Source organism: Falco naumanni, chromosome 3 (assembly GCF_017639655.2).
Source record: "Falco naumanni isolate bFalNau1 chromosome 3, bFalNau1.pat, whole genome shotgun sequence".
NCBI classification, from domain to species: Eukaryota; Metazoa; Chordata; class Aves; order Falconiformes; family Falconidae; genus Falco; species Falco naumanni.
This window is the reverse complement of record NC_054056.1, coordinates 108,019,767-108,036,359: the sequence shown is the minus strand read 5'-3', so window position 1 is coordinate 108,036,359 and position 16,593 is coordinate 108,019,767. Positions and strand designations below refer to the sequence as shown.

At 51.7% G+C, this 16,593-nt stretch overlaps 1 protein-coding gene across 6 annotated transcripts in view; it reads left to right on the top strand.

Moving 5' to 3' along the window:
* NRBP2 (nuclear receptor binding protein 2) overlaps window positions 1-15,300 on the top strand; it is a 29,546-nt gene extending 14,246 nt beyond the window's left edge. For 3 of the 6 annotated variants that reach the window (XM_040587058.1, XM_040587062.1, XM_040587063.1), the window contains 17 exons: window positions 362-484; window positions 793-894; window positions 1,166-1,255; window positions 2,176-2,216; window positions 2,309-2,403; window positions 2,665-2,688; window positions 3,030-3,113; window positions 3,820-3,875; window positions 4,605-4,700; window positions 5,643-5,775; window positions 5,950-6,052; window positions 6,195-6,245; window positions 6,601-6,736; window positions 10,560-10,613; window positions 11,066-11,129; window positions 12,067-12,122; window positions 13,981-15,300. In XM_040587058.1, coding sequence (XP_040442992.1) covers window positions 362-484; window positions 793-894; window positions 1,166-1,255; window positions 2,176-2,216; window positions 2,309-2,403; window positions 2,665-2,688; window positions 3,030-3,113; window positions 3,820-3,875; window positions 4,605-4,700; window positions 5,643-5,775; window positions 5,950-6,052; window positions 6,195-6,245; window positions 6,601-6,736; window positions 10,560-10,613; window positions 11,066-11,129; window positions 12,067-12,122; window positions 13,981-14,049 — 1,377 coding nt within the window. In that variant the 3' untranslated portion in view covers window positions 14,050-15,300. The other 3 variants (XM_040587059.1, XM_040587060.1, XM_040587061.1) reach the window with 3 other exon arrangements.
* Window positions 15,301-16,593: the final 1,293 nt, after the last annotated feature.

The following is a 16,593-nucleotide window of genomic DNA, read 5'->3' as shown; positions in this document are numbered from 1 at the left end:
AGGAGTGGGGCCAGGAGGTGACTGTCACCACTGAGTTCTCACTGAGCTACAAGAGTTGAGAAGGGCTGGTGCGGGGAGCTGCTCTGAATCTCTGGCTCTCCCTGTGCCGTCACACCCCGGAGGAAGGGTGCAGGCTGCTGTAATGCCTGAGCTCCCACGCGGGTGGGTCCCGAGGGCAAGGCAGTGGGCTGGGGGTTTGCTCCACTCACCATTTCCTGGCCAGAGCCTCCTGTGGGCTGGACTCCTCCACAGGAGCCATAGCAGGGACCACTCACGTCCATGCAGCACGTTCCCCCGGTGTGGCTGGGAGCGGTGGGCAGGCCTGTGGCCGGGCTGTCTCACACCTTCCTGTGCCTCACAGGTCAATCAGGGGAACATGCCAGGCATCCAGAGCACCTTCCTTGCCATGGACACGGAGGAGGGTGTGGAGGTGGTGTGGAATGAGCTGCTCTTCACTGACAAGAAGGCCTTTAAAGCACACGAGGTAAGCCATCCCTCCCCAGCTGGGACTGTGCCCACCTGCCCTGGGACTGCCTGCTGCTCCTTTCTGGGTGGGCACACTTCAGTCAGCAGTGCTAATCACAGCCTGCCACGCTGCACTCCTCCCTTCGTAGCATTGCGCTTTCCCTTGGCTTCTCCAAGACAGCTCCATGTGTCCTCTGTACCCCGAAAACAGCTTTTCCTGTGACCGGGGGCACAGCCTCCTCCCCAGCCCCAGGTTCCTTTGCTCTGGGAGGTGTCCTGCCAACATCCCAGGACCTGCCACCTCATTTGTCCTCTCTCTGCCTGCAGGAGAAGATCAAGACCATGTTCGAGCAGCTGGTGCTTGTGGATCACCCCAACATCGTAAAGCTTCACAAATACTGGCTGGATGTGAAAGACTCAAAGGCACGGGTAGGGAGGTCTCAGGGAGGCAGAATGTCTGGGGGGTCCCCATGATGTGGGAAGGATGCCAGTGGGAGCCATGCAGGGATCCCAGCAATGCTCCTCACCCTGCTGTCCAGAACTCCCCTTCCTTCTCCGGCACACTGCTGCCAGCAGCCTGCACTCACCCGGGTGCAGGGCTGGTGCAGGCTCCATGCTGCTGGCCGGTGCAGCCCACGGGCTCTGCATGGCGCTGGCTGGGCAGCGACGCTGGGAAGCTGATGCCTCTCTTCCCTGCCAGGTCATCTTCATCACAGAATACGTGTCCTCTGGGAGCCTGAAACAGTTCCTGAAGAAAACCAAGAAAAACCACAAGGCCATGAATGCCAGGGTAGGTTCCCTGGGAGCGTGCACAGGGTGTCCTCAGGTGAAGTGGGTAGCTCTGTGTCCGTTGGCACAGAGAGGGTCTCTGGTCTCTTCTAAGGCAGAACAAGTGTGTATCATTGCTCCCTGAGTTACCCAGGGACTCTCCACTGTAGGGAGATGGCATTTTGGTGAGAGCTGGAGCAAGAGCAGAACATCCCCGGGGCAGCCTAGAAATGGATTCTGCTGTCAGGATCCGACCTCATGGGTGGGAACCTGCTGGAAGCTGCTGCAGTGAGGTTCAGCTGAGTGATGCTGATGGTTCCTGGGGCTGCATCAGGAGGCTTGCATCTCCACCACCCTCAATGAGGGGCAGCAGGCTTGCAGCTAGGTTATTACTTGGGTTGAAGGGACCAGTTTCACCTGCAAACCCACTCAGTATGGGTCTGACTAATGGTTTTGCAGGCAGGTCCTGGCTGGCTGTGACTGAGGAGCTGGGTGACCATTCTGAGGGCCCTGTGCTTGACTTTGCAAGCCCTGCCATGAAGTTTGAGTTCAGTGTCACACCAGTGCAGTTAGGCACTCCTAGAGCTGAGAATTGCTGTTGGTGTGTACAGAGAAAAACATACACGTGGACCCCAGAACCATACCTAGCTTTGCCTTCCGTGATGTGTCTATCCGTGCTCGCACTGGGGTTTTGGGGCTCGGGGGAGCTCTGTCTGCCGGTAAGGATGAGTTCTCAGCTTTAATGGTGTTCTTTGAACAGGGGTTGGAACGGAGACTGTTGTCGCTGGGACAGCGTGTGGCTCATCTTTGAGTAACAGTCTCTGCAGGGCTAGCGGAGGGCAGATTTCCCCAGTCACTGGGTAATAGGTAGGAATGACCTGATCTGGCTGCTGGGCTCTGATGGGCGTCTCATCTGACGGAGAGCTCTGGTCTCTGCTCTAGGCCTGGAAGCGCTGGTGCACTCAGATCCTGTCTGCTCTCAGGTATGCTTGCCATCGCTCGCACTGTCGGCCGTCCTGCTTCTCGCTGGGCTGGGCACAGGTAACGTGCTCAGGGCAGCTTTGTGCTTCCCCAGTTTCCTGCACTCCTGTGAGCCTCCTATCATCCATGGCAACCTTACCAGCGACACCATTTTCATCCAGCACAATGGGCTCATAAAGATTGGTTCAGGTAGGAAGCTGCCACCCTCGCAGGCTGGTGGCTCCAAGTGCTGATGAGAAGAGTCAGCAGGAGGAGGCTGCCTGCCGAGGGATGCGGGGGGCTCATGCAGGGTGGTGTGCCAAGGGGGTTCCAGCTGGGCAGAAGAGGTGAGAGCTGCAGGGTCCTTCAGAGGATCACCCATGCAAAGCTTGGAGTTACCTTCTTTTCTGTTTGTGTCCTCTGCTCCATGCCTTCTCGCTTGTCTGCTTCCGGATCGGCGCTGACCGGCAGTCTGGCACAGGGTGTTTGCAAATGGTGAGTGTCCCTCTGCCACCTCCCCCAGCATGTCCGTCCTGTCCCTGGGCTGACCTTCCTCCCCTGTGGGCCCTGGGCATCTCTCACCAGTGAGACACTGCAGCACGGAGCAGCAGTCCTGGGCTCTGCAGGCAGAGGGGACCTTTGTCCGTTAGGGAATTGCTGCTCCTGTTGTGGGGGCAGCGGGGTCTCTGGGGGAGCGAGTGCCCCACGGGTGGTCTGCATGGGCAGGAGCGCACGCAGGACTCCCTGCTACCCTGGAGCACCCATCTGTGCTCACAGCTCTGGGAAAACAGCTTAGAAGAGCTGTGATGCAGGACCTTTCTCGTTCCCTGACGCAGCCCTCCCAGACGACCTGCGAAGCCCCATCAGGATTGAGAGGGAAGAGCTACGCAATTTGCATTTCTTCCCCCCGGAATACGGCCGTGAGTGTGGGGTCTGACTGCTGGGGGGGTGCAGGCAACGCAGGTGCCCGGAGGGGTGTGGAGGGGGGTCCTGTGCAAGGCGTGGATGCCATGTATTTGCAGCGATACAGAATTATTCAATGCGTTCGTAACTAAAGCTGTTGGCCATGAGTCACAGAGGATCATGTGATAATAAATGACTGTGTGATAACATTGTAGGTAAAATTTAGTGTTGATTAGGGCAGAGCTATGCACGTGGGAAAAACAGCTGTGCCTGCATGGGAATGGACTGTGCATTAGTAATTACTGGTTGGGAACAAGATCTCAGCATGACCGTGAATAGCCCTGAAAAGGTCGGCTGTAAGCTCACGAACACTTAAAAGCATGTAAAATGATACAAAGATTAGGGAAAAAGGAGTAAAGAATCTTTGTGCTGTGTGAAAGCTCACGATGTGGTTCCCCACCTTGAATATTTTTTGCACAAATTTGAGAGGAATAAACAGGAAAGGGTTGTGCAGGGAGCCATAAGAAAACGTGTGCTGGGGTGGGGAAGCAGGTGTGAGCAGAGGGGTGGGCAGAGGGAGGTCAGGCATGGGCAAGGGTGAGGGCAGTGGGGTGCGGGCAGAGGTGTCTGTAGGGATGAGGCAGGGTGCAGAGGGCTGTTCCCAGAGTAACCGAGTGGTGGCCTGTACCGCTGGCTTGATGTGGTTCTGGCTTGGTTTTGCAGAAAAGGCTGATGGGACTGCTGTGGACATCTTCTCCTTTGGGATGTGTGCACTGGAGGTAGGGAGCAGGACGGCTGCAGTGCCTGGGAACCTTCAGTGACCCCTGGTTACAGGGCAGGATTGTTCTTGCGGAGCCTGCTGGGGATCGCGGTGGCCTGGGGACCTTCCTGAGGAGTCTCCTTGCCCCTTCCCAAATCTGACTGTGAGCTGAGCATCCCTTACAGTGATGGAGATGTTGCTGCTGGAGTCAGCAGAACATTTTTTGCTGCTGTGGCCCACCCTGCTCTGGGTGCAATAACAAGCTTAGCTCACCTCTTCTGTGCTTGGCTGGTGCCTCTTGGCCATCTCTGCTGGTGCCTCCTCATCTCCATCGGGCTGTGACAGCCCTGGGAAGGGAGGGCACAGGGGCAGGGACAAACCGTGCTGCTCCACAAGGATGTGCACTGCCAAGCGTAGCTTGCCCAGGCAGAATCTGGGGCTTTTGGTGCTGTCTGGAATGTGTCCTGGTCTGTGCAGTGCCCAGGGAGCAGCCTCTCGTGTCTGCCCTGCTGGGAACCTGTGAGCAGCCTGGAGTGCTGCAGTAGGTGAAAAATGGGCCCCAAGGGCAGGGATGCAGCGGCCAGGGAGCACTAGGGAGCCGGGGAGGTCGGGAGCCTGGCCGGGCTGTGTGTCCTGGTGGGGAGCTCCACAGCTGCTGCCCTGCCAGGGGGTGTCCCTTTGGGAAGCCCTTAAGGGCTGGCCCAAGGCTTGGCCTTGTGCAGACACAAATGCACTCCTTCTTCCCCAGATGGCAGTGCTGGAGATCCAGACTAATGGGGACACACGGGTCTCAGAGGAGGCAATCGTGCGGGCACGACATTCTCTGGATGATCCCAACATGCGGGTGAGTGCAGCTGGCTGAGCCCTGGGGACCCGTCCTCTTCCTTTGGCCAATCTCCTAAACATCCCGTAATAAGTTTGTACACTCCCTGAATTCTCTTGTTTGATCTCAGAATTCCCCCAGGCATTCCATAGCATATCCTACCCCCTTGGATGCAATAGTCCCCTTGTTTGCGTGGTGTCCCTGAGTTTGTTCTGTCGAGCCTTCAGCACGAGGGGCAAACGGCATCTCTGTTCACCTCTGACGGTCTCTGGGGCAGCTGATTTGGAGGGGATAGACTGTCTGTGGGCACTGTGGGGGTGCCCACTCTGCCATCCTTCCTCTGATCATGTTTTGGTCTTTGTGTCTATTCTAAATAGCCCTAGCCAGATCCCTGTACAGAAAATGCTCAGAGCCGATCCGGAGGGCAGGCCCCAGACTGGAGCATGCAGAAGAGGCAAAGGATCTTGCTTTTCTGCCGTCAATGAGCAGAAATGAGCAGATGCGTCCCTCCCATACTGCAGCTTTCAGGAATCCCTCCCGCTGGCTCAGTCTGCCCTTTCTCCAGTCTCAGCACCATCTCTCCTGGCGGGCTGCAGCTCTCAGAGCTGCTCCTGGCTGGATGTCAGGTTACATGCCGGCCTGTTCCCCCCACATCCTTTTGCTGGGCTTGCACTGCAGCCTCCCCCCTCGATGAGAGCAAGGCGGGAGCAGAGGTGCTGTGGCCGGGCTCTTGGTGGGTACCCAGCAGCATGCTGCCCACTCTGAGCACTGCGGCTTCCCTCAGCCTGGGGGCTCCGTACACTGCCTGCCCTGCCCCACGGCTGCCCACTGGCCGAAACAGCCGCTCAAATCTGCTTCCTGGGAAATGCAAGTGGGAGAGCGAGCCAGGGCTAGAAGTGGTGGGAACGAAACAGGGGGATGCCCTGCTTTGCCTCCAGTTGACGCCTGTGCTTTGGCCCTCAGGAGTTCATTCTGTCGTGCTTGACCCTCAACCCAGACAAGCGACCAACAGCTAACAACCTGCTCTTCCACCGGGTTCTCTTTGAGGTCCATTCCCTCAAGCTGCTGGCAGCACACTGCTTCATCAACAACCAGTGTGAGTAACCATGAGACTACCCTGCCCCATTTCAGCTTGTATCGCTGCCCCAGCAGAACTGGGGATGTGGAAAAGCCTGGGGAGAAAGATTTGCAGACCTTCCCTGGGGTCTGTGCTGCAGAGTCCGTGTTACGGGACCTCCCAGCTGACAGCCCCTTTCTGCCTTTGCCCTAGATCTGATGCCAGAGAACGTGGTAGAGGAGAAGATAAAGGAACTGGACCTCAACATGGTGATGGCAGAGATCCGGAGAGAGGGTCGGCCTGGAGCGCAGTGGAGGTGAGGATTTCACAGCAACCATAGCCATGAGCTCGGGACTTGCATCTGGCCTGGTGATCCTGCTGTCGTGGCACGATAGTGCTTCACACCGCTCTTCGCTCCTGCCTCCCCCAGTAATCTTCCTGTCCTGTTTCTCTCCCAGGTACTCAGAGGTCTCCTTCCTTGAACTTGACAAATTCCTAGAAGACGTCAGGTGGGTTGAAGCTCTGCCCAGCTCTGGCCCCCAGTCTCTCTCAGCCCCCAGCTCTCTGGGCAGCATGAAGCCAGGGACAGGGGACTGTGCTGCAGCATCCCATGAATGCAGCAGTACTTGGTTGTGTGTGACCCCCTCTGCGGTCCCCCCCTGGGCCGAGCAAACCTGGGCTGCAGTGCTAGGGCGAGGGGAGCTCTGCGGCCTGCCACCTCCCCACCGTGCTGCCCGCCTGCCGGCACAGCCACTCCGTGGGTGCAGATCCCTGCTCTGGGCCATGGCCATCCACAGCTGACCCTTGCCAGGGCTGTATGAGGACAAGGCTCAGATGTTTGTCCTCCCTCTGTGTCTGTACCAGGAATGGGATTTATCCCCTGATGAACTTCGCTGTTTCCAGACCCCACGCCCTCCCACGTGCACTCTCCCAGCCCCAGGAGGACCCTCAGAAAGCCAAGACTCCCACCCCAGAGCCCTTTGATGTGGAGACCAGGAAGGTAAGGTCAAATCCAGCTGGGGATAGATTCTCTACTGGGGGTAGGTGGACAGTCTCTATTCCCGACACTCTGCTGCAGGAACGCTTCTCCCTTTAGCCATGCACTGGGTTCAGTGAGAGCTGAACCCCTTGGGTGAGAGCAACCCGGGTAAGAACAACCTGGGTCATAGTTGTTCTCCTCGTTGCATTGGCTGCCCCAGGACTGCGACAGTCCCTTTGGCTGGAGCTAGTGAGGGCCATTTCACCTGAAGTCTTCTGGAGCAGCCCCATTGCCTCCGATGCCCTGGCTCTGCCTTCCCTCCTCACACATCCACTAGCAGCTCTGTCGCATGGCATTTTCTGTGCCTCGTTGTTGGGGTGTAGGTCTGAAACCCCATCATCACTTGATACTGACACTGCGTGGCTTGCTGAGATGCCAGCTGAGCTCAGGCCGTGTTCTACCTGGCACTGCACAGGTGAGACTGCAAGCCCTGACACGGAAGTCACGGGCAGGAAGGTCATTGCACGTGGGTTTATGGACCCACATAAGGGAGTGGAAGGGGTGCCAGGCAGGGAAGGACCAACGCAGTGTGTCGTGGTTTAACCCCAGCTGGCAGCTCAGCCTCACGCAGCTGCTCGCTCACTCCCCACTGGTGGGAAGGGGAAGAGAATTGGAAGAGTAAAAGTGAGAAAACTCATGGGTTGAGATAAAGACGGTTTAATAAATAAAGCAAAAGCTGTGCAAGCAAGCAAAACAAAGCAAAACAAGGAATTCATTCATCACTACACGTGACAGGCAGGTGTTCAGCCATCTCCAGGAAAGCAGGGATCCATCATGTGTAACAGTCAGTTGGGAAGACAAACGCCATCGCTCTGAACATCCCCCCCTTCCTTCTTCTTCCCCCAGCTTTTTATGCTGAGCATGACACCATATGGTATGGAACGGAACATCCCTTAGGTCTGTTGGGGTCAGTTGTCCTGGTGGTGTCCCCTCACAAATTCTTGTGCCCCCCACCCTGCTTGCCAGTGGGGTGGGGTGGGGAGCAGAAGCAGCCGTGGCTGTATGTAAGCACTGCTCTGCAATAACTACAACATCCCCGAATCACCAACACTGTTTCCAGCACAAATCCAAAACACAGTCCCATGCCAGCAACTATGAAGAAAATTCACTCTATCCCCGTCAAAACCAGCGAGGGTGTTTGAGCAGAAGTGAAGCTTTCCAAAACCATGGTGTAATCTGTTGCTGAACAGAACAATTCAACGCTGCAGCATAAACCCCCTCATGGGTACAGGCTGGCTGCCGTTATGTCCTCCCAAAGCCTTCCCTTCTCCAGGCTGAACAAGCCCAGTTTCCTCAGCCTCTTCTCAGTGGGCAAGCATTCCAGAGCAGGATCATTCTGATGGCCCTCCGTTGAACTTGCTCCAGTTTATCAATGTCTGTCTTGTTGTGGGGGCCCAAAATGAGATGCAGTACCTGGATGTAGTTTAACAGGTGCTGAGTAGAGGGGAATAACTCTTTCCCTCAATATCCTGGCTGTGCCCCAGGACGCTGCTGGCCATCCTTGCTGCCAGGGCACATTGCAGCTCATGTCTCACCTGCTGCCCACCACGACCCCAGAGTCTTTCCAGCAGAGCCAGTAAAGCTTTCCTGCCAGCCAGCCCATGCCAGCCTGTGTCTTTGCCAGGGATTATTCCTTCCCAGGGACAGGAGCTGGCATTTGTCCTTTGCTGACATGCATATGGGGAGGGCAAGATTGTTGGCCGCTGTCATCGGGGCATAGCTCAGGCAGAGCACTTCTTCCAGTGGCTTCTGTGTCCTGAACTGCTGGCTGGCCCTGAGAGCAGTCAGAGGAACTCGTCAGTCTGTGTGCATCTTTTTCTTAAAAACCCATTTGGTACCTGTTATTTCCTTGTGCGGGCATTTTCCTGTAATGACACTTGTAGTCATCCATCGTTAATCACCTATGGCACTGTCTTCATCTTACCATGGACGACATGAATGCGATTTCATACTTGCATTTAATTAACGTTAAAAATACTATGTGAGGCTAAACCTAATTCTTATTCCTGCAAGATCGCATGAAATGTCTGCCTTCGAAAAGAACATCAGCAGCGGTTTCTTCATATCTGTCTGAGAATCAGCTTTCAGTGCACTTAACTTATGCTTTATTCATACTGCTCAGTGCTTATTTTTAGTGAGAGTGCTGTGGTGATCAATCAGATACGTTGGAGAAATGCAAATGTACACCTATGGAGTTATGTCTTTTCCTCTCTTTGCATTTGTTATATGCTGGTTTTTCACCTAGTGCCCCAAGGCAAGTTCTGTGAGTTCATTGTTTGCCTGACCAATGTGTTCAACTACTTTTTACCCAATTTGAGAATGACTAGTAATCTCAGAAGTACTGAGTTTCTGCAGATTTCATGAAAACTTGCAGCTGGACAAACTTGCAAGTGTCAAATGAGTGTAGCTACAATGCAGTTTTTTTGTCTGTTCTGGGAGGCACTGGAATATGGATGCTGGATGGATCCAAGGATTTTTTTTTCATGGTGAGGATGGTTAAACAGTAGAGCAGGGGCTAAGAGAGGTTATGGCATCTCCTTGGAGGTTTTCAAAACCCATTTGGGCAGAGCTCTAAAGAGCCTGGTCTGAATTCACTATTTGTCTTGTTTTGAGTGGGGGCTTGGACTAGAGACCTCCTGATGTCCCTTCCCACCTAAATGATTCTTTGATCATGGGCATCAAGTAGAGAGGTGGGGAGCGGGTGGCAATGATGCACTCAAATGTCACTCACCTTCTCTTTGATGATGTCTTGAAGACGCTGCACAGTTCAGCGTAATTCAGTATCCAAAGGAGCACGTAGCCAGACAGTGTGCTGGCATCACTCGGTGTAAAGGAAGGGCACCCACCCTGGGCATACAGTCACACTGGTCAGCTCTTGCAGAAGTGGATGGCCTGGAGATGATAAAGGTCAGAGGACAGCAGGTTTCCTGACTGAAAGCACTAAATGCCCAGGCATGCTTGTCATAGGGAGGAGCTGTAGTAGAGAGATAATTGGTCAGAGGAGGGAACAAGCATGCATCTCACCTCTGAGCATAAGCTTGAACTCGAGGAATATAAATGAAACCCTGCGTGGGGCAGGAATGTTGATTCCTTGCTTGGTTTCCTGTCTCTGGGACTGACCAATTGCATGCTGTCACTGGCTTTCCTTTGCCCAGACAACATGACATCATGAACCATTTTCATGAGAACTTGAAGCTGATATATTGAAGCTTGAAGCTGACCCAGCTTGAAGCTGACCCAGTTCCTTCACAGGAACTTGAAGCTGATATATGAATAAAATGTATTCGTGTAATGCATTTGAGTATTCTGCGATGCAATGCAGGGTTTCCAAAAGAAAATCCACGTCATTTTAATAATACTCACAAAGTTTCAGTTTTGCTTTTTTGTCTGATTTAAAGATTGGTCATCCCATAAGGTCATGAACAAGTACAACATTAAAACGTAACAGAGAGTTTGGGCAGAGCTTTAGGGGAAGCCTGCCTCTTGCAGATGGAGCAGAAGAATTCACCCTGGTTGTAAAGTTGTCCCAGAACAGCACCTTGTGCAGGGCTTTCTTACCTACCTCTCAGTCAGCTGACGATGGCTGTGGTTTGTAGCTGGATACTGGACTAAACCCTCAGCTGCTCCACCTAGACAATTCCTAGAAGTGGAAGGTCAGGCTGGTAGTTGGAATTAAAGGTTTTAAGTAGGAATTTGAAAGTCATGCTTGGAGAGCAGCAGTAAAGCAGGCCTGGGGAGCCAGAGGGACTGTGCCCGAGCTGATGTTGATTTTGGCCTCTTCTAGGTGGTGCAAATGCAGTGTAACATGGAGCTGAATGAAGACAAGACCCAGTGGCATGTAAGTATTCAGTTCCTACACTACGTGAGGCACTGGGGCAAGACCTGCCCTCTGTGCCCATCTCTGGCATCTGACTGGGCAAAAGTTTGGTCTCAGCTAGTTTGCTGCAGTGCTCAAAGGACTTACTCTTGTCCCTTTACAATAAAAGAAGCTCGAAGAAGAATGAAGCTGCCAGCCCTCTCTGGCTGCAGGACAGGAAGACCCTGAGGTCTCTGTCTGGACATCTTTTAACTCTACTTCTTTCTAGTTTAGCAGTTGCAGGTGATCTGTAACTGTGGAAAGAATATTCCTCTAAGACACTCAAACTGCCGAAGGCATCCAGCATCTCGGCAGCTACCAACATCCTCCCTGCTCACCACTGCCAGCAGTTTCTAGTGCTGATGGAAGAGTCAGTACCTTTCTCTCTTATGGAGAAACTGGTGTTTGTAAAGAGCACTATCTTCTTTCTGCAGCTTACTCTTCTGCTGATCCTGGAGGACAAATTGCATCGACAGTTGAGCTACGACTTGCTGCCCAGTAGGTTTAATTGCAAGTAAATTTTTGTATCTGAATGCAGAAGTATTTCCTGGTGGCCCTGGTCAGGTTTAGGCTCGGATTGTGTTAGACACAGGTTGTGTTTACAGTCAGCTTTTCTTTCCTTCTTCTATTGCAAGAGCAGACAGAACCCTAATATCTGCGTGGTACCAGTTCTTGTCCGCTCAGACCCTGAGCTTATAGCTTCTGGCACATGGTAGTAACCTGCACTCTAAAGTGAATGTTGGGAGTCCAGTGAGTGGTCATCAAGACCCTGCATTTCACCTTGGCACATGTGATGTGCAGTTCTTGGGGTAACACTAGTGAATTCTTCTCTTAGTCCCAACACCGGTGCAGTCTCCACAACACCTTTCAAAGGGGCAGGTGGACTCTCCTGTGGGGGAGCCCCGGGGCCCTGGGGAAGGGTGCTACTCCTCAGAGTAGGTCCAGCACAGCAGGCTCCTTCCTAAAACACGCAGGAGCCTTCCGGAGGCCATGCAGCTGGAGCCCCTCGACTGCCTTACAGCCAAAACTAAAGCATAAAGCTTGGAAATCAATGCTTGGGAGCTGCTGCTCCACCAGCAACTTGTGTTTTTCTGCCTACTGATAGTGGCCTGCCTGCTTTTCATGCTGAGGCAAAGCAAGCAAAAACATCTCTGAAGTGACACATTGCCAAGGCTATTGTGCTTTGTGTGATTTGGGACCGGAGCTCATTCCTGCCTGGTACCTTGTCCAGCTGCAGTTCACTGCCCACCCTGTGCTCTGCCCCAGAATTACTTAGCAGTTACTTAGCTAACCAAAAGTGTACAGCATGTGCCCTTAAAGCACGATGAAGTGTAATGCAGGTGTGCTGCAGGTTGGGATAGGGGCACTTTTCTGGTAGAGGAGGAACTAAGAGATGCATGAACTTTCACGTTCTCACTGTTCCTTCTCTCCGCAGCTGATAACTCCAAGGACTTGGCCACAGAGCTGGTGCACTATGGATTCATCCATGAGGTAAGGTTCCTTACCCCTCCTCATCTCAGTCGTGCATGCACCATGCAGCTGCAGTCCCCAAACCCAGGTGACACCTCATGCCTCAGAGAAGTAAGAGCTTCTCCGTTCCCCATCTAGCAGCCAGAGAGCGGTTGCAGGGGCCAGCCCCTTGCAGGGAGTGATGCTCCTTTTTTGTTGTCATTTGGTTTTTTTTTCCATATGTTGCCCATGCCTAACTCCAGGTTGCTCTTTTGAGGGGACAATTGTGTTGTGATGGCAGGGTTAATTACATCAACCTCATGGCAATTCTTAATGTGAGAACCAGATTAGTGCCAAGGGAAGGAGGTTGAGGCCACCTTCCATCTGCCAGAGAATTGTCCCAGTGTTGCCTGGACAGCTGCTCTTAACTCACTTTGCAGATTTCTGCCTGCCAGAAGAGACGGTCTGCCCCAACACTGAACTTCCAGGCTTTCCCTTAGGTGCTTGCAGACAGTCCCAAGAAAGAATTCAGAGCAGCCCAGTCATTCAGACTACTCAGCAGCATAGCCTCAAGGAAAGGCAGCATGAACAGAATTAAAAATATTTTTATTTTGTACAAGTTAGGAATTCTGGGGCTGTAGGCAAAGTTTTGGAGAATTCCTCATTCTGGATGCTGACATTAGACAAGGAAGGGGTCAGTTTCACTGAGTGAAGAATTTATGTGAGTACACATGGAAAAAAGTACATTTAGACTTTCTTCCTTTCTTCAGCTGAGCATGGGGACTGTGCAGCTCGGCACTGACACACTGCAGTGCTTTCTCCTGTGCTCTGGAAAATACATGGCATTTGGGGCAGCCTCGTACTGTAGAATACATCTCACACAGGTCCACATTCCACAGACCATATATTCTCTTTCTCTTTCTTTCTCCTAGGAGATAACCTCCTTTTAACACATCTTCCCCTCTCTAACAGCTTTCATACTCCACAGGTACCAGCAACCTTTTCTCTGAGACGGTATAACTGACTTACACCTTATTAAAACTCTGAGCCTGTATTTAGCTTGGAAGTATTCTGCTTGTTTCTGACCTGAGGGACTTGTGTGCCCAAATGTTTGTCTGGTTTTCCAACTGTAGCGGTTCGTCTAACAGAATATACCACCTATGCCCTACAAAGCTTGTCTTCAAAATCCAAGGTTTTTCTTAAAAGAAAAGGAGTAATTTAGCAGCAGTAGTGACAAAGGGATGCCTCTAAGCAGCAAGAAAACAACTGATTCTGCATTTTTCATTTGAGTGAGAATTTTGTGTTTGTTTCTGGCAATCTCAAAACACCTCTATGATACAAAGTGGGGATGTTTTGCATCCTTTACATATCATTGTGTATTTCAGTAATTTCTTTCTTAAGGAATAAACATTCTAAATATGTTTGAAACCACTTACTCCTGAATGTGTCAGAAGAGATTTCTGTACAAAACAGTTGCCAGACCAACAAAAAGTGACATTAATTTTTATTTTTGTTAGCAGTGAGGATGTTATGAAACAGATGGCCATAGAAAATAACTTTAGATCCAGCAGTCAGTTAATTAAATTGTAATTAAACTAAAAAAAGAAGCTGGACCTGCTATGTTCCTTCAGACTAGAAGCTCCAGAGAACTGTCTTGCTCTTTTGCCTCTATATTGCACCTAACACAGAAAGGTCCCATTCTTGATTGGTCATTTGGCGTTATTCAGTAAATACGATAGTTACTAGTAGTATGTTCCAGATGTGCTTGCAAATTGTTCTTTTCCCATACCAAAACTCAGATGTGGAATCGTTGGCTTGGGATGGAATCATGTAAGGAAGGAGATGTCCCAAGTTAGCCAAGCCAAACTGATCTGCTGGCATGTTTTTTCTTTCATTTTAGGACGACTGTGAAAAGCTGGCTAACTTCCTGGAAAACGCTTTCCACAAATACCGGTCTCCTCCCTTGTGAGTCACCTCACTGCAGTCTGGGACAGATTGGTCCCCCTGTAGCACAGGGGACGGGAAGTGTACCAGACTGGAAGAAACTGCAGGGCTCCTGACCGAACTTCCTCCAGCAGGACTGACTGGGCCGCTCGCTCCTGCCTAAAACTTTGCAGTCCATGAGAGGGGTCTGCCTGAGCTGCGGTGTGAAAAGGCAACAGCAAGTGGAGGAGTAATCAGCAAACATGAGAAATCACATGTGCATCATGAGAAGTCGGGACCAAGCAGGAGTACATGTTCTGGTCCCACTCCTGAAGCAGCAAGCCAAAGGGAGTTGTGAGGCAGCAGGGGAGTGGGGTAGCACCTGTTGCAGCCCCTTCCCAATGATGTTTGTGCAGATGCAAAGCTGCTGCAAGAATCCCCCAAACGGATAAATTTCCCTCTGGGAAAGCTTTTTTCACTGCAGGTCCCAAAGCTGTTTTTTTCCTCTTTGCCAGCTGGTAATACTTGCGGAAGGGAGGAGAGGAGCTGGCTTGGAAAGCTCTGGTGCAGTTTCCGATCTGCTTCATTCCATTCTATACAAAGTTTCTCCTGTTTCGCTAAGGTTTCCCCAGCACAGAGGAACCACTGTGATGCCCTGTAATTAGAATTGCACATCTTGGTGTAAGCTGAGGACTTTGTGAGCTGGACTTGATATGGCATGAGAAGAGATCCCAGAAATCCAAACCCACCAGCTGGATCCAAACATGCGGATCAGCAGAAACTTCACTGGTGCTGAATAGAACCCTTCTCATTCCCCAGTTTGTCTTACGGCCTTCCAAAATCTCACAGCATCTTAAGGGGGAAAACCCTGATGTCTCTTCCTTCCCTGCTTCTCCTGTGGTGTTTGGAACTTCAGTCATTAGCCTGGAGAAAGGGGCAATCATCTTAGCTGCTGCGCATGTCAGGTTCAGTTGGTGAAAAGTGCAAATAGGAATTACTTGTGTTGCAAAAGCCATGCAGTGCTGCTCCATGCTGTTTGCATTGTGCCGTGTGGGACTGTGGAACCAGCTGTATCATGCTGTGCTGTGCTAGTGTGCTGCGCCGTGCTGGGTCCTCCATGTGGTACTGCCTGCGTCCGCGCTTTGCGGTGTTGCACTGATTGTATCACGCTGGGCTGGGTCTGCCCTGATAGGATGCTATGCTGAGCTGCCAACTTGTGCTGTATTTTCCAGTTGTGCTATGCTGTGCCAACTTTACAAACTGACAAATCAATAAAGCCACTGAAAGTATGAAAGTAGCTTATTTCATCTGAGCATTCCACGCAGCAAACTGCTCAATAATTTCTTAGTCGCTCTTACAGTTAAACTAAGAAGATGTGAAAGAGCTTCCCTCAGTTCAGCAGACTTATCCACAAAGTCAGGCAAATTGGGTAGAGAAGGAATTCAGTGGAGGAATGTCATACAGCTGCTTGATTCAGAAATCACTTTCTCCAGAACAAGTTTGCACTTGCCTCTGCAAACTGAGAAATTCCTTAATACACCAACTGCTTCATTTCCCGGATGAGCTAGTTAGCTCTTCTTTAACACATTTCACCTGACTGAATTCATTGTTCAACATTGTCACAGCTCAGTTTGACCAATGGATTTCCCTGCTAGTGGGTGTGCTGCATTCAGCAATAACAATTTCATTAACCAGCTACTGTGGGGTGTTCCAACAGGCTGCTTTCACAAGATAACAGAGCAGCTGAAGTTGGATGGGACCACTCCAGATTTCAAGAGGTCCCTTCCAGCCTCTGCAATCATCTAGTTCTAGTCCAACACCCCTGGTCAAGCAGGGCTAGCTAAAGCAGGTTGCCCAGAACTGTGTGCAGTCACGTCTGAGTATCTCCACAGATGGGGTCCTCTGGGCACAGCCTGCTCCCATGTTCAACCACTCTCACAGAAAAAAACCCAACGCCTTTTCCCATGTTCAAATAGAACTTCCCATTTTTCAGTTTGTGCCCGTTGCCTCTTATCACTGGGCACCACGGAGGACAGCCTGGCTCCATCTTCTTTACCCTCTTCACCAGTTATCTGTACACATTCATGAGATCCCCAGAGCCTTCTTTTTTCTGGGCTAAGCAGCCCCAGCTCACGCAGCCTCTTATGACAGATGCTCCAATCCCTTCATCTTGCTGTCCCTTTGCTAGATTTGCTCCAGTCAGTCCGTGTCTGTGTGTCCTGGGGAGCTCATCACTGGATCCAGCTCACTAGTGTTGAGCAGAAGAAGGATCTGTCCCCTCAAGCAGCCAGCAAGGTTTTCCCTGGCACAGACCAACTGACCTGCTTCGCTGCAAGGCTGCGTTGCTGGCTCACAGTCAGCTTGGTGTCCAGCAGGATACTTACCCTTCCTCACAGAACTGGCACTGGCACAAAAATGGAAATCCTGCCCTCACACTTACAAGGCAGACATAACTCTCTGGAGTTCTGTCATACAGGAAAGGGGATGTGTCCTCAGACACAGAGAGTCAAGTCTGATCAGCTAACTAGGATGGTAGTTCTTGCCCATATATTATAGTTGTGGTATGCACACCTTTTAGTAGAATATTTGA